The sequence below is a fragment of the Poecilia mexicana genome, unplaced genomic scaffold (assembly GCF_051168715.1).
Source record: "Poecilia mexicana isolate PSO_F unplaced genomic scaffold, ASM5116871v1 scaffold_16, whole genome shotgun sequence".
Classification (NCBI taxonomy): Eukaryota; Metazoa; Chordata; class Actinopteri; order Cyprinodontiformes; family Poeciliidae; genus Poecilia; species Poecilia mexicana.
Window position 1 is genome coordinate 19,316,082 of NW_028263385.1, and position 26,040 is coordinate 19,342,121.

The 26,040-nt window shown below is 37.6% G+C and overlaps 3 protein-coding genes across 4 annotated transcripts; 2 read left to right on the forward strand and 1 right to left on the reverse strand.

Moving 5' to 3' along the window:
- Positions 1-676: 676 nt before the first annotated feature.
- On the reverse strand, positions 677-8,045 carry LOC106928426 (TBC1 domain family member 15). Its single transcript, XM_015004689.2, has 10 exons — positions 7,619-8,045; positions 5,525-5,710; positions 5,257-5,375; positions 4,255-4,358; positions 3,060-3,127; positions 2,837-2,983; positions 1,611-1,701; positions 1,353-1,501; positions 1,127-1,268; positions 677-1,045 (listed from the first exon to the last, which is right to left on the reverse strand). The coding sequence occupies exons 1-10, from the start codon at positions 7,830-7,832 to the stop codon at positions 877-879; spliced, it is 1,389 nt and encodes a 462-aa protein (XP_014860175.1). The 5' UTR covers positions 7,833-8,045; the 3' UTR covers positions 677-876.
- A 2,234-nt stretch (positions 8,046-10,279) lies between these two features.
- Positions 10,280-13,635, forward strand: LOC148155057 (uncharacterized). Its single transcript, XM_088014093.1, has 8 exons — positions 10,280-10,364; positions 10,501-10,561; positions 10,878-11,261; positions 11,420-11,464; positions 11,571-11,694; positions 12,197-12,271; positions 12,754-12,832; positions 12,937-13,635. The coding sequence occupies exons 2-8, from the start codon at positions 10,501-10,503 to the stop codon at positions 13,009-13,011; spliced, it is 843 nt and encodes a 280-aa protein (XP_087870219.1). The 5' UTR covers positions 10,280-10,364; the 3' UTR covers positions 13,012-13,635.
- A 1,524-nt stretch (positions 13,636-15,159) lies between these two features.
- Positions 15,160-19,034, forward strand: LOC106928429 (uncharacterized). 2 transcript variants are annotated; one of them, XM_015004694.2, is made up of 8 exons: positions 15,160-16,111; positions 16,244-16,316; positions 16,406-16,693; positions 16,946-16,990; positions 17,137-17,248; positions 17,403-17,477; positions 18,124-18,202; positions 18,313-19,034. In XM_015004694.2, exons 2-8 carry the CDS (start codon positions 16,244-16,246, stop codon positions 18,385-18,387), a joined length of 747 nt encoding a protein of 248 aa, XP_014860180.2. In that variant the 5' UTR covers positions 15,160-16,111; the 3' UTR covers positions 18,388-19,034. The 2 variants fall into 2 exon arrangements, with proteins under 2 accessions (XP_014860180.2, XP_014860179.2); XM_015004693.2 differs by having other exon boundaries at positions 15,167-16,111; positions 16,406-16,789.
- Positions 19,035-26,040: the final 7,006 nt, after the last annotated feature.

Genomic DNA, 26,040 nt, shown 5'->3' on the forward strand with positions numbered 1-26,040 from the left:
ACATTATTGGATGTGATTATCCAATAAACTTCTCCACAACTTCATCCCTGCTCTGTCTGGTTTGTTCCTTCATCTTCACAGCGATGCTTGTTCACTAATGTTCATCAACACATAATTGAGGCTTTCTAGGATCAGCTGTTGTATACTTAGATTAAATTACACATACTCAATCTGCTGTTTTCTTGATGTTGTTTTTTTTAATTGAGGAGTTATGGTACATGTTTGCTTGTGAAAAGGATTGAATTCAAACAATTGTGATGCTTAATTTTTTTTTTTGCAGCCATTTATAATTTGTTGACTTGGCTTTACAATTATGGACCACTTTGTGTTGCTCTCTAACATAAAAGAAACCAAACTAAAACACATCAAGGTTGCAACGTGGCAAAATGAGGGAAAAGTTTAAGGAGTGAAAGTCGTTTTGCAAGACTCCCTCTGTAAGGCGCAGTGGGTGTGTATTTCACTTCCCTGTTACTACATGGTCTATTCTCGCTGCACTGGCCTCTCCAACACGTTCGCCATCTGGCCTTAAATATAGCCACCGTTTTTTTTTTTGTTTTTTTTTTTCCAGACAGCAGCTGTTGGGACAGACCACATCTACACATTGCTGATGCGGGTCTGTTGCATAACAGCACACCCCTCTTTTATAAAGTGATAATTCAAGTACAAAAGTCATAAAGCCATTAAGCTTAGTTTTTAATTCTGTTAACATTTGTAAACACGATCACTTACAACAGTTGTAGAATAACTTTCAATAAATACTGTACATTAATAGTAATTATGAGCAATTAAGCAGCATTGAACAAGTGTTTTTTTGTTTTGTTTTTTGTTTTCAAAAATGTCAGAAGAAAACTGATTCTATAGCTACTGAGAAAGTTGTCACTTTAGGACAAACAAACTACGGAGTTGGTAGAAGAAGTCTTCGGGTTTGCTACTGTTTTCTCTGCAGTGCCCATTCATATAATCCCACGCACACCGCTTGCAGTAGTTGTAGAAATGACTCTCTGCTTTCTCCAAAGTGCTGTTCAGGTCCAGTTTTCCCTGAAGGCTGCAAAGAAGAAAGTGTTTTTAATACACCGAAAAGACAAACATGCCCAAAATGTGTCCCACAGGAGCCGCAGGATCGAACCTGCTGGTAAACTGGATCAGCTGCACGTCGTCTTGGCACCGCAGCAGAGACTCTCTGTTATCCAGCAGGATGGCTGCACAGATGAAGAGCTCGAAGGTGAAGTCTGTGTTGAAGGTTTGCCGTGGTGACTCCGATCTGTCCTCTGGAAAACATCGATACAGCAACGTCAGGCGTTTTACGGGAGAACTTTAAGTACAGTTATTCTGCTTTTTACCCGGCGTTTCACCTATGTAGTGTTTTTGGTCCAGTCTCTCCTGATATCGAGCGCGGTCAACCTGCTGTGAGATTAGCTCCAGATGGTCACAGCTCAGGATTTCAAACAGACGCAGTGCGTCACTGTGTTCAAATTCTCTTTGAAAGCCCAGCAGCAGCCACCTAAACACAAAGAATATAAGCCAAAGATTTAAAGATACGGTTTCACGTTAAAATGAAACAACAAAGTCATTAAAACAAAAATACGTGAAATGTGCTACAGATGCGCTACCTGTGGCAAAATGTAAAACTTTCCATGTTGTCTTTGACCAGATGAGCATAAAGCGGAGGGTCCAGCTCCTTCAACAGAGCAGCCTCCAGCTCTGGAAGACATTAAAGAAACATTTCCAGCTCAAGTCAAACTCATTCAAAACAAGAGACTTGATTTGAACTTTCAGATCGACATTCTGCCACTCAGAAGCTTTTCTGTTTGGCAGTGAAGGCAGACAATAAATGCTCTCAAGGAAAATGTCATTTACTGTGTTTAACCACTAGAGGTCTCAAATGTGTTTTGCAGTTGAAATTGGGAACAAAGCATCATCACGAGATCTTGGGCACATACAAGGTTTCATAAATTCACTTTTTATATTATGTGTAGCTCCACTACAGAGCCCAATATGAAAACAAAATTATATGATCATGCATTAACTAACCTGGTATAGACTATTAATACATTCTTTAAAATAATTTTTGTTTTGTGAAAATTGAGAAAGGTAGAAATCTGAATTTTCTGATAATCAGAATTCTGATATTTTCAGGGTGCAGAAGGAGGGGTTCGGTCTTGGCAGCATTCATGTAGGAAGTGCTGCTGATGAGAGCTGTGAGTGGTATATAAATTTATCAATGTGATACTTAGAGAGAGAGTCCAAATATTTTCAAGCGATTCTCCTCTGGCGTCTTCTCTTATGGTTCTCAGATAGAGGAGCAAGGCCATAGAAAAACCTATTATTCAAATAAACCTTTCTATAATTTATATTTTCCAAAAAGTGTGAGGTATATTTCTTTAAAATATCACAATGATGGTCTACAAAGGATTTATTTGATTTATTGAAGGTTTTTTGTATAACTTGTCAAAAGATAATGTGAGAATCTCTGAGAAAAAGAGTGGCTCTCTAATCAGTGTAAATCTTCCATAACAAGCATTTACATATAATCACACCTTTCTAATTAGGGTTTTAAAACGAACACATATTTACCTTCTTAAATAATTATATTAGGTTGTGTTGAGTCCGATAGGATAATGCAAAGTTGGTTGATCATAATTAGATTCTTAAATAAGATTAGCACAATCTAAAGACAACATAAAAAGATATCATCATAAGGAGGAGTCTTAATAACAACTAAAGCAAGAAATAAGTTATGTCAAAGAGAAAAAAATACTGCACGAAACAAACTAATTATGCTGGTGCTGTGACATTTACTACAAACAAAATTGCTTTTTCTTTTTGTTCGTCTCACCTATTTTTCTGTGTAAGCCGTCAGCCATGAAATCCCTGGAGAACTTCTCCATGTAGGAGGAAAAACTCCAGAAGGTGTCCACCTCAGAGTCAAGGACCTCCAGGAACCTGCTGCACAGGTCATTCATTCCCTGGGCGTAGCTAACCTCTGCCGTAACAACAAGGAGACAGAAAGTTATCAGAGGAAAAATAAACGTTAGTTTGGGCTGATTCGGTTTGATTACCTGGATGAAAAGCAGCATAAGTGATGAGGATGTCTCTCAGGACCAACAGATTCCCTAAACCTTCATCTCTGCGGACAAAAACAAGTGATTTGTGGAAGATCTGTAAAGTTTCCAATGTCTCAGTATATTAGACACAAACTATACTCCTGAAATTGCAAAAGGAATGTTTTTAGTATATTTTGTTGTTATTTATGACAATCTGCCCACAACTTTTGCTTAAATCTTAATTTTACAGAAGTTTAAAATAATTAGGAAATAATGAAAATTCAAAGGCAATACCACAATTCTGCAGACTGTCTGTAATCTGCGCCCTTTGTACTTTTATCCTCAGTATTGGGCAAAGATGCTCACATTTAGGTGAAAAATCAACATCTAACTTGTCGTTGCATCATCCTGTCGAATACAAATGAAAGTTTAGGAAAATTTTAAAACTGGTAATTCTACAAAACAGCAAGAACAATTAGCAGAGGTGACAGGAAAAGGTAAACAGGCAGACTGAAGGAATATTAATAATAAACACAAAGAGGCTAAACTAGGAAAGGGAGCACTATCCAACCACAAGAATAACTGAAGAAAGCTAAATACAAAAGAAAGAACATGTACAGCAACAAAAATGATGAGAATGAGAAATATTGAGCAATAATAAATACGGAGACCTGAAAGGAATATGACTAGACCGAGAACATATGAACCACAAAGAAATTATAAGAACCCAACACACCAAATCATGACAAAAAATATCAAATTCAATAATAAAAACATCCAAATGAACAGTAATCAGAGTTCTGGACACACACAAAAGTGTAACGACTCCAGATTTTTGACAGTATCAGTCATGTAATTTCATGGCAACACTGGATAGACAAATAAACTGCATCAATGCTCACTGAATGCAAGTTGAACTCAAATTTACACTTGGACAGGAAATAGAGGATGCATGACTAATCTCAAACAAGACACACCTTGTTCAAGAGAGATGTCAAGTTGGTTCACATGGTTTACTGTCACCAAATCTACCACCAAACCATGAGTGGCGGAAAACAACTGTACATTTTTACATAATATGGTCAGTGGTGCTCCTTTATCTTTGTGTCATTTCTACCTTCACCTCATCATAAAATGACTCGGCAGATTCACAAAAATGCAGAATTTGATAGACAAGAACAATAAGTACAGAAAAAAAAAAACAACTCACTGGTAGAAGCTCAGGTCTCTGCTTGTGCGGGGAACATCCTTGTCAATGATTCGTGTGGCTTCCCGCAGCTCCTCCAGGTCAAACGTGATGCGCTCAAACAATATCTGTTAAAAAATAAATGTTTAAAAACTATGTTAATAAAAAGTTGTCTCAATGTGCTTTGAAAAATGTTTCACGTGCCTCGATATTTTTAATAATTAGTCTCTTTACAACCACAAACTTTGAACTTTTCTTCTTACTGCAGTAGTGGATAAATGCCAAGTGTAAGGAGAATTACACACGTTTTAAAATTCACAAAATAAAAGTCTAAAAACATGACATGCTTTTGCATTCACCGCCCTTGGCTCAACACCATGCAGAATCCTTTTTTTTTTTTTTTCCTGCAGTTGCAGCTTTAAGTCTTCTTTTGCCACAACCATCTTTGGGTTGTGACAACATTCAGTTTCAAAAAAACGTACACTGATGTTTTCATTGTATTGAACGGGACTTTCATCAGTCCTTAACTGATGATGTGCTCAACTGATTTGGAGCTGCTTTGGTTGCAAACCACAGCAGCAAAATCCCCTCTCTTAGATAAAACTGGGTCACATGATTCACCGACTGTAAAGATATAGGGTTAATTTCTTTAATTTTTGTATCTGTCAATATCACTTGATTTGATTTCAGCTTGTTATGTTTGAATAAAATTATATGCTTTCCTACAAACTCTCTTTTTATGTTTTAAAAAAAAGGGGGCTGAAGACTTTAGGCTGTTGGAATGAGACGACATGACCCAACATGAGCTGGAGCTGCCTCACCTTCAGGGTTTAGGACATGTCAAACAATACCTGAGTAAATAAATGACAGTTTGTTTAACATAATTAGATCCTGTTTGGTCGCTTTCCTAAACAGATCAACTTCACTACGCCCACGTTAAAAGAGCGTAACTACTCTAAACCGTGAGGGTTAATCTAAACCGACACGTGTAAGACATTTATTCATGTAAATAATAACTGTATCAACCTGAGCTTGAAGCTCCAAGAATGCCAGTCTGTCCTTCACCTCCTCAGACTGGTCCTGGTCCTGCTGCTGGGTTTGTGCCTCCCTCTGGTCAAAGTACCGAACCGCTGCGAGCAACTCGGCTGGGTCACATCGGCACAGGTGTTTAGGGGACAGAAAGGAAATTTGATTTGGTGGAGGTGAGACAGATGGAGCCAAAAGGGGTCAGAGGAGAAATAAAAGTCCTCTGCTTCCCATTAATATCAGAGTTTGTGGATGTTTGGACCTTTACCATCAGTACCGTTGAGCTGCATCCGCACCGCTGAGGGAAGACACTGCTGCCACTTCCTTTTCATGACCTGGTAACGTACCAACAATTGCTCCCGCAGCAAGGACCGCTCCAGTGCGGTGGAGCTGCATGGGTACATGCCAAACAGGAAACGCCAAGCCAGGCCTCGCTCTGATGGAGACACGCCACCTAGACCCAAATAAAAGACAGTTGAATCCATCTAGTGAGAGGACATGGGAAGTACAACACTTCGGTTAGCAAATGTAAACAAAACGTTAAGGAAGGTGTGTTCAAAGTACAGCGTGTGAATCATTTGCAGCCCTTAAATGTAATTCAGGAAGGAAATACATTTTGCAGGCCAACACAAGGGGTTGATACAGTTGAATATCTTTGGCAGGCCAATAATAATCCTTGAAAAATGGATACGTTAGGTAAAGCACAAAGTGACACATGTCTTGTTCTTGGGGGGAAAAAAAATCATCCTAGGCCAAATTAAAAAAAAAAAAAAGTAAAAGAATTTATCCAAAAAATTTAGAAAATTGGATCTTTTTTTGGTTATTTTTAGGCAGAGCTGGAATATGAGGCTCAGTGTGGCCTCAGAAACGGAGGGGAAGCTGTAACATTCCTGCTAGCAGACATGTGATGTGGCTCTTTGTTAACTTCTGATGTCTGCTGCCTGCTTTTCTTAACGCGTTCAGGTGGAAGGTGCAGCCTACACTCTGCTGCATCCAGAGGTACTGTTGTGTGTTTAGCTCTCATACATTAAATGTTGAGATTTCTGTTTTCTTATATCAGAGATTCCTTAATGAATAGAAATAAATTCTATTATTTTATCAGAGTAGTCACGCTGGGGTACTCTGCCCCTAGGGCAATCTGATGTACGTACAAAGAAATCTCAGACTTATTAGGAGAATGGTTTGATTGTGACTCAAACAAAATGCCTGAAGCAAAAGCATCACTTGACTTCCTGGTGTTGGGATCAAAGGGTCACAGTGCATCTGAACAAGATAATATTTGTTGAATTCTTCAGACTGCACATCCATCTGTAAATCATCTCTACATGCATTACATTTATTCTATTCATGTCTATTGAATTCAGTGCAAGAATCCATCCTTCTAATTAATAGGATGATTATCTGAACCTGACAGTGAAGTGAAAAATTCATAAATGAAATATTTTCTTTTACTGTGACAGTTTTCCTCAAATCAATGTTCAAAACTACAATATTTTACTGTTTTACTGTATTTATTTAAGAATAAATCAAATATGTTCATTTCTCTCAAAGCAATATTTACAAATGATCAAATCGGAGTAAGTAACATAAAATATGGTCTCTTAATCTTTCATAACCTGCATGTTTTTGAATCTCTAGAGCAGTGAAAAAAGAGTCAAATATGAATGCTGTTTTGACAGCCGTAGTGTATAATTATATTTAGTAGTATATGCTTAGACTTCTATTGTTTAGGCAGTTACCAGCAACAAAATACATTATCCTCTTGGATTCTATATAATCCACTAAATAAAGTAGGATACATGTTTTCACCAGGTCTTAAAAATAGCAAAAATGCTAATCCCAAAGGTTTCAAGAAGGAAATGTAAGATAATATCTACTAAAGTAAGACAATATCTACTAATAATGGATCGAAATCAGTTGGCATCCATACAACAGGTCCAGCAATTTGGTGATGTGTTAGAAAGTTGTTTTTTTTTTCCTTTTTTTAATTTGCTATACCAGTAAACAAACCTCAAGTAAAAAGAATTGGCACGATATAAAGTTGTTGATAAGGATGTTGAGTACAAGAAAACCACGATACGATAGTTCAATATTGAGCTCACATGTAAAACCTCTCAGGGTTTTTATCTGTGTGAGAAAGTGTTGTTGGTGCAGCTGCATCATGAATGAGCTGCACATTAACAAATACTCTATTTGAAAACCACTGGGTCACTATAAATCTCATAGCGTAAAATCATATTTAAAAACGGTTTAAGATTTCTATTCACCCTTGAAATATGCTATTTAAAATTAAATAACTTTTCAATGTTGACTTAAACTTGCAATATTTTTTCAGCTTTTAACCATACTTTCAGTGACCTACCGTTCTTGAAGATGTGCATCCTCAGTCTGGACTCGTCGACCCTCCCCTCTGCGTCCATGACCCCGGGTAAGGTAAGCCGTGAGGCGGATAGAGCGGCAGCGCTCACCGCTGCCACTCTCCTCCGTGGGGGGATCTCTGCCTGTTGTCGGCTCATGCTGCCCGGATCTTCCCTTACCGTCACTGGCGGCTTCCCGTTAGAGTGCAAATCTTCCATGCATGTATGTAGATTTTGCGATCACGCACTAAAGTTTGCCGTCATCCCGGGAATTTTACTCCCAACACCCATCATCTTATGGGATCAGCGCTAAAGAGGGCCAAGCGTCAGCTCCCGCAGGGTCAAGATCCGGCCCACAAAAACACCCGAAATCTCCCCAGGGAGCATTTTCTGCTCTGTTTTTCTCACATTCATGCAACTGGGAGTCATATGACTGTACCTTTAAAGTTTAGCCCACATTCCAGGTGGAGTCCCTCCTTCTGATCCAAAGTTCACCAGGGAGCCGTATGGATGTCGCACTGCCCCCATCTAGTGGCGTTACGACGTAATTACACACGGACAATAATTTGATAGAAGTATTGACAGTGAGGCAAACACAAGAAATGTATTATGCAAGTTTTAATTTAATAACAAAGCAAAAACAAAACAAACAAAAAATACCCCCAGTAGTGTAACTGATTACCAATATATGGAGGATCAACACTGACGTCATTAATTATGGTCTGTAGTCGTTTTTATCCCCTGCAGCATATAACAGTGAATATATGGAACCTCTAAAATTTATTGGCAGTTCTGGTTACAAGTTTTTTGGGAAATGGGGAAGAAGAGGTTGAGGTATGGAGGTTAATTTAATAGAACCTGAAAAAAGAAGTAAAGACAAATTGTCTTCACAGAATCCTGACTGCTGTAAAAATGTGTCTAAAGAAAAAACTCGTTCACCTACATCAGCGATTTTTTGAAAGCACAACTACTTTTTTAAATGTTGGGTGTTTTTTGTTTGTTTGTTTGTTTATTTGGTATTTTAAAGAGTCATAGTTCAATGGTAAATGACTAATCACATAAAAATTACTCCCAGTCCACTGGACGAGATCAACACAATGACCAAACTGAAAATAGAGCTCAAAGAGAAAAAAATAATTTGACGTTGAAATCAACATTTTCATTGAGCTGTAAAGACTTTGAGGAAAGACCGTTCAGCGTCAACATCTGGCTGTTTGCAGAAAAAGGTCAGGGTTAACCTTAAAAAAAAAAAAAAAGCCTTTGACAGATAAAATGAACGAGTACAAATACACGCCAGTCTTTGCAGATCTTCGTTTGTAAAATGAAACAAAAAACTATGTATCATGTTATGTAACTTTGACCTTTTTTATCTTGCCTCATTTTGATGTTAGATACTGATATTTCTCCACTTCCTGAGTTTGTATGAAAAAGAAATTGCAGAAACAAAAATGCTGACATATTTCTTCGCAGTTCAAGTCAGTATGTGTGAATGCCTTTTCTAAACCGAGTTTAGTGCTGGGCAGTGAAGAAGTCTATATGTCTGTATGCCGGAGGTCAGAAGGCGACAACATCGAAAGAATTCCAGTTTGCTACAGAGCAAAGAAATATACACATATGATGATAACCAGGCACAAAAACGATTACTACAAAGGTCATTTCAGAATGATCTGAAAACATGCAGGCTGCAGAGAAAAACCTGCTTAGGCTGCCTGAAGTTCAGCTGTGCAGCAGTTTCAAGCTTTTTGTAGAACCACATTAGTTTGGTAACTTGAAACACACTTAGTTTGTTTACTTCCTCCTGACAGGTCAAACTCACACGCTTCACTGCACTCACTGAGAGGGTTGGTGGTTACCGAACACAGAACTTATTTATTCAGCGAAAGCCAGCAAATTATCACCTCACTGTAGTTCACATACACGTTAGAGCCTTGCAGGTTAATTTTTATATAAGGTATGATAATTCAGCCAACAAAACCAACTAACTCGGTTTTAAACACATAATTTAGTTCTGCTTATGAGTAACACCTTCCAAGTCTGAAAATACAACAAGAAATATACAATTTATGATTTTCTTATTACTTCTCTATATTTGTTGATTTAACTATTTGACTTCTACAGAATAAAAGTGAAACTGGTAACACTTTATTTGACGGGGTGTGCATACGGCTGAAATGACACCGTCATGAACATAAAGGAGTCTTTATGAATGTTTATGACTGTTGTCATGAAGTGTCAGTCAGTACATAATGACACTTTTAATGCAAAGTGGCTTTAAAAGTTGCATTGAAAGTCCATTAAAAGTGCCAAATAATGTCACTATAATGGGTAAATAAATGTCAGTCTTATGCACACCCCATCAAATAAAATGTTACTGTGAAACTCAATGAACTAGAAACATGAATTTCTTTCAGTAATTCAATTCAAAAGTGAAACACACATATAAATTCATTGCAAACAGAGGGACTCGTGTGGTTATGTCTGATATACACCTGAAGCTGTAAAACCTCAAACTAATTCGACCTAATTTATTTCAATGCCAACTGAAGCTAAAAGCAAGGTTATTTTTGGCACCATAAATGGGTAAAAGTTCTTCTTCAGTTTTGGTGGAGACGCTGCAGAGTCGTTTTTCAGTCACATCTGCCTTCCCTTTTCACATATTGCCCAGCTGTGCAACAAGTTTTCACATTAGTACTTAGACATCATAGTCAAAGACCAACCAGCCAGCCCAACATTGTCTGGGTCCTTTTCAAAGTGAGTACATAAGTGAACTGTATTTTTTGTACTAAAAATACAGCTTTAATTGACTCTTATTGCTAGATTGGTGCTGGAACAGATTTTTAAAGGTTTGTTCCTGTTTTAACCAAAAATATATACATTCTTTCATCAGATGCAGCTCCCAGTTCTGTTGTATCTCACTTTAATGTGGACACTGCGATCACAAGCTAAAGGTTTGACATCTATCTATCTATCTATCTATCTATCTATCTATCTATCTATCTATCTATCTATCTATCTATCTATCTATCTATCTATCTATCTGTCTGTCTGTCTGTCTGTCTGTCTGTCTGTCTGTCTGTCTGTCTGTCTGTCTGTCTGTCTGTCTGTCTGTCTGTCTGTCTGTCTGTCTGTCTGTCTGTCTGTCTGTCTGTCTGTCTGTCTGTCTGTCTGTCTGTCTGTCTGTCTATCTATCTATCTATCTATCTATCTATCTATCTATCTATCTATCTCTGACAAACATTTTTTTCATTTGTTTTTAAAACACAGATCACCCTCACTGGAAGATAAACGTGACTCAGACCATAAATGCAACAAAAGGCTCAAATGTAATCATATCCTGCACATTTGAAACTCCTCCAGGACAAAATACAAACGCTAAAGTTTACTGGAAAACAAACGGCAACAGCAGCTGCAGCACAAAGGACAAAGACAAGCTGGCATTTGCTTTTCATTCTAACTCCTCGTGCATAGATCCACGCTTCCGGAATAGGACTAAGCTAATTAGAGAAGCCAGCGAAGGAAACTGCTCTCTACAAATCCTCAATATTACGGAAGGTGAACCACCAATCTACCTGCGGGTTTCCGGATCGAAAGACAGCTACAGTTTCAAAGAACAGGCTGTCAAATTTTACGTGGATGAAAAAAAATTAAGTTAGTATATTTTCAATTTTACCAGCTATTTTATGCTTGTTCAAACATTTAAAGTTTTTGTATTATAGTCAAAATTTTGATTCCATTAGGCAACAATAGCTTGCAGTCATACAGACCATGTTTGGAAACAGATTTTTTATTTCTTTTTTTTTAAACAGGTTCCTTGAGTCACACAGAGGATCCCTCATTTGAGTTTACAACAAGTAATTTTTTACTTACTTCATGTTATTTATTCAGTCTGTTCCTCAGAAACAAATATGTTAAAATCTCCAATATGGCTTCTTTAATCAAAATGACCATTGTTCACAGCGAGCGCCAAGTCTGATGTGCATGACAATGTGAACATCAAGCTGTACCTGGCCATCTTTTTGCCACTTCTCGGACTTCTCATCATTGCTGCAGCTGGGATAGTCGCTTACAAAATGCACAAGAGGTATGAATCACTTTTGTTTGATGTTACAAGTAGATAAAATACATTTGGAAGTGGATATATAGGTATATAAGGTAAGAGATATTGATATATGGTATGGTCATTATCCTTTTGGGAATAAAGTAAAAAGCTGGTGGAAGAATATCAACCATGTTTGGTCCAGCAGTTCTACTGAAGATGAAAAAGATGTAAACTCCTGAATTTGAAAAAAGCAATAAAGAATTCCCCATGTTCATTCTGCAGAATTTAGTAAATAAACATTATTTAGGAATTTCTAACAGACAAACGACAGAAAAGTTTTTCTCATTACAATCAGACACTGAGAAAAAAGCTTGTGTGTTGTATTACAGTGTATTTAAATACCTGATTCAAGTTTTAGATATAAGTATCTGCATCTCTATGACAGATAAATACTTTATCTAATCATCTAATCAAATATGTGTTGTTGTTTTTTTTGCATCAGTTACAAATAACAGGTCTTCAATGCTTATCTTCAATATTCCAGGTCACACATGTTCAAACGGCAGGAATCTGGATATTACGCAAACTTCAGACAGACATCATCAACCCCACCCAAAAGGTTCTGCTTTTTTCTCAAGATAAATTCTTGGCATTATTCACGTCTAAGTACTTGCATGTTTCCAATAACTGGCAATGAGTCTTTTACATCCATATGTAGGCATTTTGGCCCACTGATCTTTTCAGAAGTGTTATAGTCCAGGTACGCTGGAAGGTTTTTGATCATGAATGACTTGTATGAGGTTGTACTATAACATCCTAATTGAAATTAAGCCCAGGTTTTGACTAGACCACTAACAGTCCTTTGTTTTGTTTTTTGAGCCAGTAAGAGGTGGATTTGATGGTTTTCCTTGATAAACATAATCATCAATCGAAAACTGCATTTTGTATCTAAAGCATTAATGTGTAATAAAGAAAGCTTTGTGAATGTTTGTGATTACTATTTATAAAATTTTTGTCTTTTTAGCTTAGTACATGCAAACACTATTATTTACCCTATAATTTAACTAAAATTGAAACTCCCTATTTCCTCTTTTTTTCTAGTGAATCTTTTTGTAAGGCATCAAACCAGATGTCTCCGGATCCAAAAGTCATTGATGAACCTGTTTACATGAATTTTCTGGTATTTATTGCAATATATGAAATTCTTAGCATACTTCAAGGCATGTCCAGTAATTATTTAAAATCAACTCCAACTTTGATCTAATTTTTCTCCTTTCTTTTTAGACATTAACAAATCAAATGGACAAACAAGTGGAAACCATAGACAATATTTATGGAAATGTGGACTATTCAACTTAGAAAAAAAACATCTGTCTCAAAGCTTTCATCCTAAAGGATTGTATTTTCCTGCGTCGCCTTAGGTGTTCAAATGCATATGTGCAGTCAGAAGCAAAAAAGTGTGTCAACTAGACTGAGAAGGATGCCCTGGTTTGCAACACATGCATTGGAAACTCCAAAGTTTAATGAAAAGGGAACTTTATTCAGCTGTTGCGACTGGCGTCGTAATATTAATTAGGCAAACATGAGTGTGCAGGTGCCCGTCCCTGATTGGCTTCCAGAAGACCGTGGAGACGTCCAATTGGTGGCCAGCCAGAGGCGAAAACTGCCGACGCGGACTTCCTGCCATCCATCCTCAGCTCATCTCAACCGGCCACACTGTTTGTGAAAAACTCTTTGTTAATGTTCTTGGAGTTTGTAGGAGTGAGCTGCCGTTTATGTTTGCTTAGTTTCTCACGTTTTTCTGAATTAGGGAGGTAAGTTTTTGTCATTTTGTTTATTTACTTTTAAATAGGTACATTTTAGCTTCCTTTCATTTATTGTTTTCGGCACTACAGCTCACTCTGAAGCCATATACTCCACTTGTTGTAAAATCTCATTCAAAAATACATATTTTTAAAATAAATAACATTATATAATGTTGAACTTTGTCTCTGTTGGCTGCTTGAGATCTGAAGAGGATGGATCCTTCAGGTTGTGACCCGGCCACCTCCAGACGGGTCATAACGTCAGCAGTGTGAGCAATGAACTTTGGCTATCAGATGAACTTATCCACCTTCACTTGAGCAAGATTTAAAAGCAGAAAGTTCAGCATCTCACAAATATAAAATCACCTGACAACATTATGTGTTGTGAATGTAGCAAACTTTCAAGCATTGAGAACTAAAGTCTGCCACCTTCAGCCTCTCTGCTGTGTCTCAGTCGGACATTAACCAAAGACAAACAGAAGGTTTAGTAATGCTTGTTTTTAAACAGGAATGAGAAACGCTCATTTTACTGCCCAGTATTTTGTGTTGTGTACGTGAACATATCATTATAAAAGATATTATTACCAGATGTAAACTACTGTCAGTTAAATGTGTTAAAAATGTATCTTATATAGTGTTTTTTTAATTATTATTTTACCTTATCATATCATATTTGCTCCTGTGTGACATAGTTTGAAAATTTGTTTTATGAGTATGAGAGACGAATAAATAAATAACCAGAAATGAACTTTTAGGCAATAAAAAGTAATAAAAATAAAGTAGTTTAAAAAAACGATTAATACTACAGCAGTGCTGAGCAGGTACAAGAGATATTTATGAACCTGATAATAATTTATTCACACACATGCACACATACATACATTAAAAACAGAAATAACATTACTGAAGAGCATATTCATTTCAGGATCTTTATCAGTAGTTGTAACAATATATAGATTAACTACACATAGATGGATGTTTGAAAGCCTTTTTTTTCCTATTAATTATGTTGATTTTTACACTTACAGTTAAAAAGTGTGTATTATAGATTATATTCACACAATCAAAAAATCCTTATGCTGCTCTTTGTGTATTATATCATCTCCTAATATCCATCGTATCCATTTAATGGTTGTCTTGTGTCTGTAAATATTGTGTTTAATGGAAACAAACTTGTTTGTTTTGTGTCTGCTCGGCTCTGAAACAGTGTTCCCAAACTGAGTTCCTCGAGAGCCAGAGCCCTGCAGATTTTACCTGTGTCCCTTGTTCTACACATTTGAATTAAATGGTGCGACTGCCTCACTAGCACGCAGTAAAGCTACAAGACACCAGCTGGAGTTTGAGACCACTGCCCTAAAATGTTGTAAACTGTCGGAGTGGAATAAGGGATTTTGTCTGACCCAGGATTAATTTGGATTATTAGAAGCCAGCCAAGTTAAAGAAAAAATTGTACCGACCAGAATCAAAAGTGTTGCCTGAAGTGATACTAGATTAATTGTTTTCTGTAGCTATTTATGTGAAATAAACAAGTAAATAAACATTGAGAACACCAAGTTTTTCATCTCAGATGCACTGCTGAGAAACTGAAAATATATCCAAAATTCTGTTCTACATTTTCCAGAGGGAACGGCATATTTTTTGACTAAAATTCCTTAAATTTTTGTATCTCATCAATTGCATAGGAGGGCGAGGTACAGAAAAGATTAGGCTCTAAATCCTGAGCAGACATGTCTGTAGTGACTCGTGTGGATCTTTTGCACTGCCTGTGAGAGTGATGTGAAGTTTGCGTCTTGCAACACATGCAGTGGAAAAATACCACAGAGTTTGGTGAGTTATTGAGGCTCAGTCCAGAGAGTTAAAAAAGACACCCAAATCAGTCAGAGAGCAGTTAAAGGAGCCCACAACTGGACACTTTCTCATATGGGCGTGACATTAAGAAGGCTACGTAATTAAATCTGTTTATATGTTATGATATAACAAAATCCTAGAAACGACAGATGCACAGACGCTGTCGTTTAATAGCAGCCTCGGTTTGAGTTGCTGGGTCTTCAGTCTCTCATCTTTCTCCTGCACAATTCTCCATCGTTTCTTTATAAGGTTTGGATCAAGCCCGTCTACTGGCCGTAGCAGCACAGAAGCCTTCACTTTCAGATAAGACTTGGCGCGTGCCCAAACATACTAAAAGCATCAATTCCGTTTTTTTAATCTTTGTGGTATCTCTGTGCTTCTACGAGGCAAACCGAGGCTGCTATTAAAGCAATGGGGGTCGTGAACACTTCAGCAGAGTCACAGGTTAATCTCCTCCTCCACTACTGCTGGATTACTGGATTACCAGAATATAAAACTTTTCAAAGAAATTGTCATTATTGGAGATGCACCGGTAAAACTTCAAACTGAGCGGTCAGAGGTGCAGCGGGAGCTTTTATTCAAGTTAAAAGCAATGTTATTTTTGTCACAGTGCATAAATAAAAGTTCTCCTGCAGTTTAGGTGGTGACGCTGCAGTGTCCTTTTTCAGTTCTAGTCGCCTTCCTTTTTTCACCTATTACCTAACTGTGCAACAGGAAACCCACACTAGAGTTGTCACATCAATGCTTAGTAAGTCACACAGACCCAGAGAAACTACCTTCCCAACAGCATCTGGGCCGTTTCCACTGTGAGTACTTTATCTACTGTACAATTGATACAGTTGATTCAATTGATCTTTTATAATTAGATTCTGTTGTAAAATGGATGTTTGAAAATATTTGCTCCTATTTTGACCAAAATATATGCATTCTTTCATCAGATGCAGATGCATATTCTGTTTTATCTCAGCCTAATATGGATACTGCTGTCACAAGACATCGCAAAAGCTAACGGTTCGTGTATATATGTACGTACAGTATGTTTGTGTATACAAAAGGTTGATTGCCTGACAAACATTTTTTCATTTGTTTTTAAAACACAGATCACCCTCACTGGAAGATAAATGTGACTCGGATCATAAATGCAACAAAAGGCTCAAATGTAATCATATCCTGCACGTTTGAAACTGCTCCAGGACAAAATACAAACGCTAAAGTTTACTGGAAAACAGAAGGGACAAGCAAGTGCAGCGTGAAGGACAATGACAAGAATGCATTCGTTTATCATTCTGACTCCTCGTGCATAGATCCACGCTTCAAGTATAGGACTACGCTAATTGGAGAAGCCAGCGAAAGAAACTGCTCTCTACAAATCTTCAATATTGCGGAAGGTGAACCACCAATCTACCTGCGGGTTTCTGGATGGAATGACAGCTACAGTTTCAAAAAGTACAAGGTGTACATAAATGTGGACGGTCAGAATTTAAGTTAGTATGATTTTTATTTCACCGGTTTAAACCTTTAAAGTTTCTTGTGTCACAGTCACGATTTGGATTAATTTGAGTCGTTCTAGTTTGCAGTCACACAAATCAGTACTTCTCCAAATGTCTTCAAAAACATGTTTTCTTTTTCTTTTTTTACAGGTTCCCTAAGTCACACAAATGATACCCCAGTTGCGCCTACAACAAGTAATTTTTGCTATTTATTCATTATTTATTGATTTATTCAGTTATTTATTCATATATTATTATGTATTATTCATTTATTCAGTTAGTAAAGGACATGTTAAAATCTTCAATATGACTTCTTTAATGAAAGTGACTGTTGTTCACAGTGCCTGTTGTGCCTGACGATGGCAGACAGCTGTATCTGGCCATCTTTTTGCCACTTCTCGGACTTCTCATCATTGCTGCAGCTGGGATAGTCGCTTACAAAATGCACAGGAGGTATGAATCATTTTTATCTGATGCTACATTTAATGATACCATTAAGTGATAAACATTTACATATATATGTATATATATATAATGTGTACTATGTCCCAGCTGGTAATAGAGTATCATGAGTATCACTACTCGGTGATTATCTTCAATATTCCAGGTCACACATGATGAAACGTCAGGAATCTGGATATTATGCAAACTTCAAACGGACATTGTCAACCCCACGCAAAAGGTTCTGCTTATTTTTTTTTTTTATTTTTTAATCTCAAGATAATCTTCTTACATTATACTATTCTTATAGATTTCTTCAGCTTCGGCTGTGTCAGCTTTACTTTCTTAAATTTAGCCTTAAAGAACGTCAATAAACATAAAAAGTTATTTCAAAATGCTAGAATTTAATAAAGAGCTTGTTCATTATTTTTCCTGAGTGAGGTTCTGTGACGTTATTGACGTTTAAATAAGTAAATGCTTTCAAAAAGTAGTGGGAGCTAAATCATGAACGGCCCTTTAATCCGCCTGTTGGCTTATTTGTGGGAGCAGCTGATCATGAGTCTGTTATCATGCTACTAGATGTAGCATGAATGACCTGTGTAAGGCCTTACTATAACATCTCCATTGAAATTAGGCTCAAACTTTGACTAGGCCATTATAAATCCTTCACTTTGCTTTTTGAGCCATCAGTAGGTGGAATTGATAGTGTGCTAGGAGGGTTATTTTTTATTAAATAAAATCACAATTTGAGAACTACAGAAAAAAAAAATCTTTGAGAATGTTTGTGATTGTTATTTATACATTTTGTCTTCTTAGCTTAGTAGCTTCAAACAATTATTTATCCAATAATTTAACTCAAATTGAAACTCCATTTTCTCCTTTTCTAGTGAACCGTTGCGTAAAACATCGAATACATTGGCTCCAGATGCAAAAGCCATTGATGAACCTGTTTACATGAATATGGAGGTATATTGTATCTATAATGATAATTGATTTTAAAATCCTTACTATACTTCAAAGCATGTCCAGTAGTTATCCAAAATTAAATTTGATCTAATTTTCTCCTTTCTTTTTAGACATGTGCAAATCAGATGGACCAACAAGTGGGAGCCGTAGACAATATTTATGGAAATGTGGACTATACGACTTAGAAAAAAACATCTGCTTTCATCCTGAAGGATTGTATTTAGCTTTCAAATGCATATGTGCCATAAGAAGGATTAAAAGTGTGTCAACTAGATTGAGAAGGATGCACTGGTTTGCAACACATGCATGGAAACTCCAAAGTTTAATGAAAAGGGAACTTTATTCAGCAATGTGACCAATGCAGTTCAGCTAAGAGATGAACCTTTCCACTCTCACTTGACAAAGCTTCAATAATTATAATTAAAAAATCCAGAATCTCACAAATATGAAATGAGCTGACAACATGGTGTGCTGTGTAGATTGTAATGAATTATCTGAGTTTTCAATGAGGATTTTCAAGAATCAAGAACTAAAGTCTGCCACCTTCAGACCCTCTGCTGTCTCTCTGTAACTAAAACGAACAGAAACTTGGCAATAAAAATGCTAATTTCACTGTCCAGTGTATGGCATTGTGTACATGTAGTTATATTTATAAAAGACATTTTAACCTGATGCAAACTATTGCCAGTCAACATGTTAAAAATTATATTTTAAACAATGCTTATTAAAAGATCAGTTTTGAAAATTTAAGCAAATTGTGACAGTTTGAGATTTTGTAATAGAGCTACAGAAGAAGAATAAATAAAGTATTAATAAATATATACAAGGCAAATCAATGGTATATATTTTTTTACATTATTCCTTTTAATTTATAATGACCATCTGCTTACAGTTCATGAAAACACGACATTTGAGATTAGAATGTTATACTAGACCAATAAAAAAAATTATAATACAGAAATGTTCGCTTAACAGAAAGTTTAATAAATATTATTTTCAAAAGGTGCTTCTTTCAATCTGACAAAAAAGTCTTATCTGAACACACACACACACACACACACACACACACACACACACACACACACACACACACACACACACACCCCTATGTGTGTACATATAACTGTGAACTGTATTTTTGAATAAACAAACTAAAGTTTTAGGATTGTAGTTGTGATTTAAAATGCATACTGTGAAGCAGCATTATTTTCTGAAACACATAATAATGTCTACAGTACTTTACAGAACAGGTCTGCTGCCAGTAATTCAGTAACTGCTCCAATTTAAACAGGACTGCGACTAGCTATCAGTTTGTGATGTTATCTGGTGACAAAAATACCAATGAACCATCAAAATTACAGGGAGATAAGAGTTATGCTCTGATCTGACATGCTTCACCTTGCCGCCTTCCTTATTTTCTATTACACAAACAGCCAAGGATTTCATTAAAACTGTGCTACATTTTATAAACTCATGAAGCAAAACCTGTCCAACATCCTTCAGCTCCTTCTTAAATTGTTGATTTATAGTAGATTGTACTGTAGCTGATCAGGTTAGAGTAAAATTTAGCTTCGAGAAAAAATATGCATATATTGTTTTGGTTCAGATGCAGCTACCATCCCCGTTTTATCTCAGTCTCATGTGGACAGAAGCACCACATGCAGAAAGTGGATCAGTTTTTATAAATTCAAACAGTTTAATGAAAATTTAATTTTCTTTTGTTTTAAGCGCAGATGCAGCTTGGACAGCCAACGTCTTTCTGAGTATTAAAGTAACAAAGGCCTCAAAAATTATCATTTGGTGTACATTCATCTATCCTCAGGAGCAACTCACTAAAAACATTACTTGACATGACTTGGACATAATTCAGCCAAGTAATACTTAATATGTCACTGCTGGCAGAAGGTCCTGTGCCTGCATTTGTAGGAAACATCAAAATGTAAAAGGCCATCATAAAGGCCTTACAACAATTTATCTATTCATATATTTATACTTGGATTTATGATTACTGGTTTTGCTGGCATAGTCACTTGATTAAAAGTTAAGACTAAATCATAAATTGGTCACAAACCTGGTCTCAGGAGAAGAAGGATACAAAAAAAGTAATGATACCTCTTAGAATAACTTAGTCTGATTCATGATGTTCACATTTTGATTGAAGAAGAAATTTGTTTTGGAAAATAATAGTGATGAAAAAGAATGTGCCTACATAAGTGTGTGCATTCTCTTCTATATGGATGTGGGTGGCATTCAAATTTATATAAGAAGTCAGTTTTCTTACAAAAAATATTAGTAAAACTAATTTTATATTTCCTGTATTTTTGTATTTCGTAGTCAAAGTGCTGATAGACTCTGGTCACATACAAACCTGCAGATTCTATTTAAGTAATGTTCAGTTATTGCTACAGTAAAAGTAATTAACTTCAGTAAGAAACATTAATTTTTCCACTTGGACTGTTTGTTCTTTTTCTGCATTTAGACTTTGAATGTTCCAACTTCTGCGTCAAAATGAAACATGAGGAATCTTCTGCTTGCAACCAATCAAGGTGCCACTGGCTTAAAATGTTTCATTTTCAATGTTTGAAAAGTCACAACTGCAAAGGTTCAAGCCCCGTAGCTACTAATGTTTCAAAATGTACACTGTGTACTTGTTATAATTTTGATAACCGGTGACTTAAGGTGCATTTTATTTTTATTTTTTTCATTCTGCACTGTTTAGTGAGTATGCTGATGCTTGAAATGGATTAAAATAAAACTGCTTGGATCTCTTTGGCAAAAACAAAAACGTTGCTTTTAGTGTACAATCAGTAAATAAGTTCTATGATGTTAAGATTTTGTTTTTGCTCATCTTACCTAGCCCTTTATCTCCCTTAATTCAACTGACTGATAAACCTTGGGACAGCATGTGCTGCTTACTTTGCTTTCACTATTAGGAGGCAGCTAAATCAAGGAACTTATTTTGCATATTAGCAAGTCAGGAACATCTTCGAATGAAGTTCTGCTTTCTCTAGAATTCTTGCGTCTATTCAAAACCACAGGAAGACGAGAAAAGAAGTACAGCCTGAAAATGTTCGTCAGCACACACCCACATGTATGTGCCACAGTCTAATCTACTTGCAGTCATAACATTTATTGTCCATAATTTGAAGTCGAGTTCAGTGTTGCTGCATAAAACAGTAAAAATGCAGATCTGCTCATTCTCTTCTACAACACAACAGTTGTGTAAAACTGATGCCAATGATACTGTACGTTTAAGAGGAAGAAAAAAAAAACAACTACTAGCACACTGAGGCATGCTTTAATTTTGTGATCAATAACTATGTAACAGCAAAGCTCTAACATGAAAGTTGTTTGCATCTTATAAACAGGGAAGGCAGTAAAAAGCAGACAGACCAGAGGTGATAAAGGCTCAAGCAAAAATATATACAAATTTTATCTTATGCATAAGGTAATTTTCAATTGTTGAGGTCTTAACATAAAATAAGATAACTTTATTAGTCCCCTACAGGGGAAATTACAGTTGGCATAGCAGCCCAAGAAATGGCAACAAGATAAAACAATGTAAACTCAACAATAGTCTCTTATTTTGGCGATGTGATGTTGTGGAGCCAGATGGCACAAATGAGCCTCCGATCTGCTCTGAGGCCCAGGGCTGAAGGAGCTCCTACGCTGCCTCAGCTCAGCATGGATCAGAGGGATTGTCCATGAAGGCCTTCAACTTCCCTCTCATCCTTTTCCTGGTCACTCCTTTCACACTGTCCAGTTATAGTCCACAGCCAAACTGGCCTTCCTTCCCCCAATGCCACCTCCCCAGCAAAGACACTGGCCATTACAGACTGGTAGAATATCTGCAGCAGCCTAGTGAACACATTAATGACCTGAGCCTCAGAAAGAACAGACTACTCTGACCTATCCTGTAGAGGCGTTTAGAATTGTGCAAGTTGTTGCCAAGTTGCTCCCTTGAGTACTTGCATCTCAACCTCCTCATCCCTTATTAAAAACAGCCTTCTGCTCTTTGGAGTTTCTTGTATTAAGCTGGTTGATTACTCTCACACCATCCAGTGAAGCTCTCAATCAAGTCTCCGTCTTCCCCCTCCCCGTCACCTGTAGTGCAGCCAACAACACAGGCGTCATCTGACAACTTCTGTAGGTTGTTTGTTCCAGAGCTGAAGCCAAAGTCAGAGATGGAGAGTGTAAAAAGAAACTGTGATAATTCAGTTCCCTTGGGTGTGCCCTTGTTGCTCACCACAACATGAGAGAGAGACGTGCAGCCTGACACACTGCGGCCTGTTAGTGAGGTAATCAGTAATCCAGGCCCCCAGGTCTTGGTCTACCTGCATCACAGACAGGATGGTATAAGAAGTAGAAAAACATCATCCTCACTGATGTGTGGTTTATCCGGGTGAGCATAAGCATCGTCCACGCTGAAGTCACCCTGCAAAGGATCCAGGCAGTCCCTCATCACAGGCCAGAGGTGCCTCAATGTCTCAACAGTCTTCATTTGACGATAGTGCTGGAGGCCTTAAGTTGGAGATGTCAATGGACTGTCCCTTTTTGGAGCAGGGACAATACAGAACGTCTCCCAAATCTTCGGCACTTTCTTCAGCCATGATGGCAGGTCAAGGAGATGTCGTAGCTCTGCTGTCAAATGCTCAGCTCACACCTTGGATGGATGTCGTGGGGTCCGGATTCTGGTCAGCTGTCATCTTACCTGGCTGGTTGATAAACAGAAATTAGTGAGGTTTTTGTTCCCCCAAGAAGTGCGTCTTTTATGGCAACATGTCACAGCCTTTTTCCCCAGAAATGAACAACATAAACAGTTTGAGAGACAATTTGAACTAAATTGAGGAGGGTGATAAGATTCTGCTGATGCTAAAAAAAAAAAATAAAAAAAACCCAGTATGAACCAAACTGTATCAATGCAGGCTTTTCTTCAAGGTTGACAGTCTTCCCCCTGTGCACAAAGAAAAACAAAACTCACACACAAATGCACACACACTGTTGGTAAGATTGAGTGCAAATTTGTTTCATTTTCTAATCTTCCATGTATGTCACATAATGAACCCAACAGTCAGGCTTGAACATCAAATGAACACAGACAAGAAAAACAGCATCTAAAATATCCTGTTTTCTGTTGCTACTTTTGTGACGGGGGTTAGATATAAATATATCGTGTGTGTACATCATTAAAAGTACCAATAGAAACAAAAAAAAGAAAAAACAGGTCAGCAAATTTATAGCAAGAATTGCCAGTAAATGCTTAAATTTTTTTCCCCACTACTCATTGAGAAGGGTGTAGGTCATTTTTTAAAACTCTTTTTTTTTTCTTACCATGTCAAAACAAAAGTAACATTGATGTTACTCTTTTGAGAGATGCCTGCCTCATTGCTTCTCAGACAAAAATTGGTTGAATGAAATTGCCTCAAAAGCAGCCTGCCAGAATTGTGAGTGAAATAAATTTGAGGCTTAATCATATTTAAGGACCATGGGTGTGCTGTGGTGGCGCAGGGGTTAAGCACAACCCACATATGGAGGCCTCAGTCCTTGACATGGCTGTCTCAGGTTAGAGTCCCGATCTGGTGACCATTGCTGGATGTCTTCCCACTTTCCTGTTAACTATCAAATAAAGGCCACTAGAGCCAATAAAAAAAATAAAATAAAATAAAAGGACCACAATGCTCCTCCCTGCAAAATTCACTTTCAGGATGGTGTCAGACTTTTGTGCACAAACATTCCTCCTCCAAACGTGGTGTGACATTTAAGTTGTTTAACTTTAATCGGACTATTTTCTCCCAGAATTTCACTGGCTTGTCAACATTTTCTGCAGCAACTTTGCTTAGAGATCATTGTGGTTGATCTTAACAGCTGTTAAGATCAACCACAATGAAAAGTGTACCTGCTGTTTTCCGACATTTCCGAAGCTCTCAGCGAAGGATCCTTGACTATTGGGGAGATCATTATTCTTTTGAATCATTTGTCAGAAATATTACGAGAGGCAGCTGGTCATAACTGGTTTGTAGGTGAAATTGCGTTCTTACCACTTCCAGATTATGGCTTACTGGAAAATGAAGAAGCTTAAAAATGTAGCCAGTGTTGGTGTGTTTTGCAACAGTAAGACATTCTTGTGATTCCTTTGTTTTGACCAATTGTATCACTCTGTGCAGTACTTTGGTTTAAAAAAAATAGCAAGCCATCAGTTAATATCAAACCAGCTGCTATTGAAATCCACATGACAAGTATTGTCCTATTATAGACTGAAGTCAAAACTCTAAGTTTGACTATATGCAAATTCCTGTAACTCATTTAAATCAATAAATTAACTTTTTACATAGACAAGGTTTGGACTTTGGATTCTTTTATACACCAAAAAAAAAAAACAAACATTTGTTATAAACAAAGTACTGCATGAAGTAAATCCACGTTAAAATGCAAAACGCATAGAATCTTCAAAGAAACGGCCTACCATGAAAAAAGACCAGTGTGGAAATAGACCAAGAGCTCTGATTGATGTTACAAACACCTTGTTGGGTCCAACCAAGAACTAGGAATGTGGAAATTATAAAGTGGCCAAAGAGTGAATTTTCAAACAAACCACAATAGTGGTGTGGCTGTCTGTGCGGTAGTTTCCTTGCAAAATTGAAAGCTGTGGGTTCAATTTCAGCTTCCTACTGTCATATATTGACGTGTCCATGGGCAACTGAGTGGGCCCGTGTATGAAGTAATTGGTATGATTATAAAAGTACTATATTAATTGAGTCAGTTCAAAAGTATGTGACTTTTTGGCACCATAATTATGAGCTAAAGCTTTACCATGTTTAACATGAGGAAAAGCAGTAAAATTATACGTTTCATATTGCATTTGAACATTTATCTGAGTAGTGCCATAATCGCACCTCACTGACCAGCAATATTTTCCGACCACACGTTTCCCCCGGGTAACGTTATGGGACTTGTCAAGGATTGTTGGTTAGTGGTGAGGATTTAGACGCGGTGGGACCCAGGTTGAGCTGCCTTAATGATAGTCCTGGCAGCACAAGTGAGCAGTGAGGCAAATAAACACTGGTAGCACTAGAGACACACAGAACTGGAACACGACACACGAAAAAAAACATGACAAGGATCCGACAGGGAAACAGACACAGGGCAATCGGGGGAAATGAGGGGCAGCTGGAATCAATCAAGGGGTAGCCGAGGACAAGACTGGGAGTAACGCACAGAAAACCAAATCCACAGTGCCTTACCTTCCTCCTCACCCAAAGGGTGGCTACCAGATGCCCCAAGAGAAAAAAACAGATTAAAAAAAAAACAACCCAAACAGGGTGTGTGGAGGGCCAGAGTCCAAAATGAATACAAAGAAACAAAGTAAACTCGGTCAAAATAAACAATACGGTCAGAGCGGGCCCTGCTGTACAAGTCTGGTGGACAGCAGTATAGGAAGCGAACCCTTCAGGGAAGATCTGTGGTGGGTGGCGACGCAGGAGACGAGCCCTTTGAAGGCAACAAAGGAGATGAACCCTTTGAAGGCGACGAAGGGCTCATCTCCCATGAAGAGTGTCCGGAGGCCGGCTGGAGCCACCAGGAGGACCTAGAGTGCCGCCAGGTTGACAGTACAGGAATGTTGGCTGCTGGCTCATGGATGTTGGCTGCTGGCTCAGGGAGGCTAGCCACCTGCTCTGACTCAGGAACGTTAGATTCAGGCAGAGCACTGGGAGATTCGGGCAGAGAAAATTTTGTTGCCTTCTTACCAGGGCTGGATGCGTCACTGGTCTTGGAGACGGAGGAGAGAAGGAGCTGTGGAGGAAGGCTGAGAATGGAAGGCAGGGATGTCTGGCTTAGGT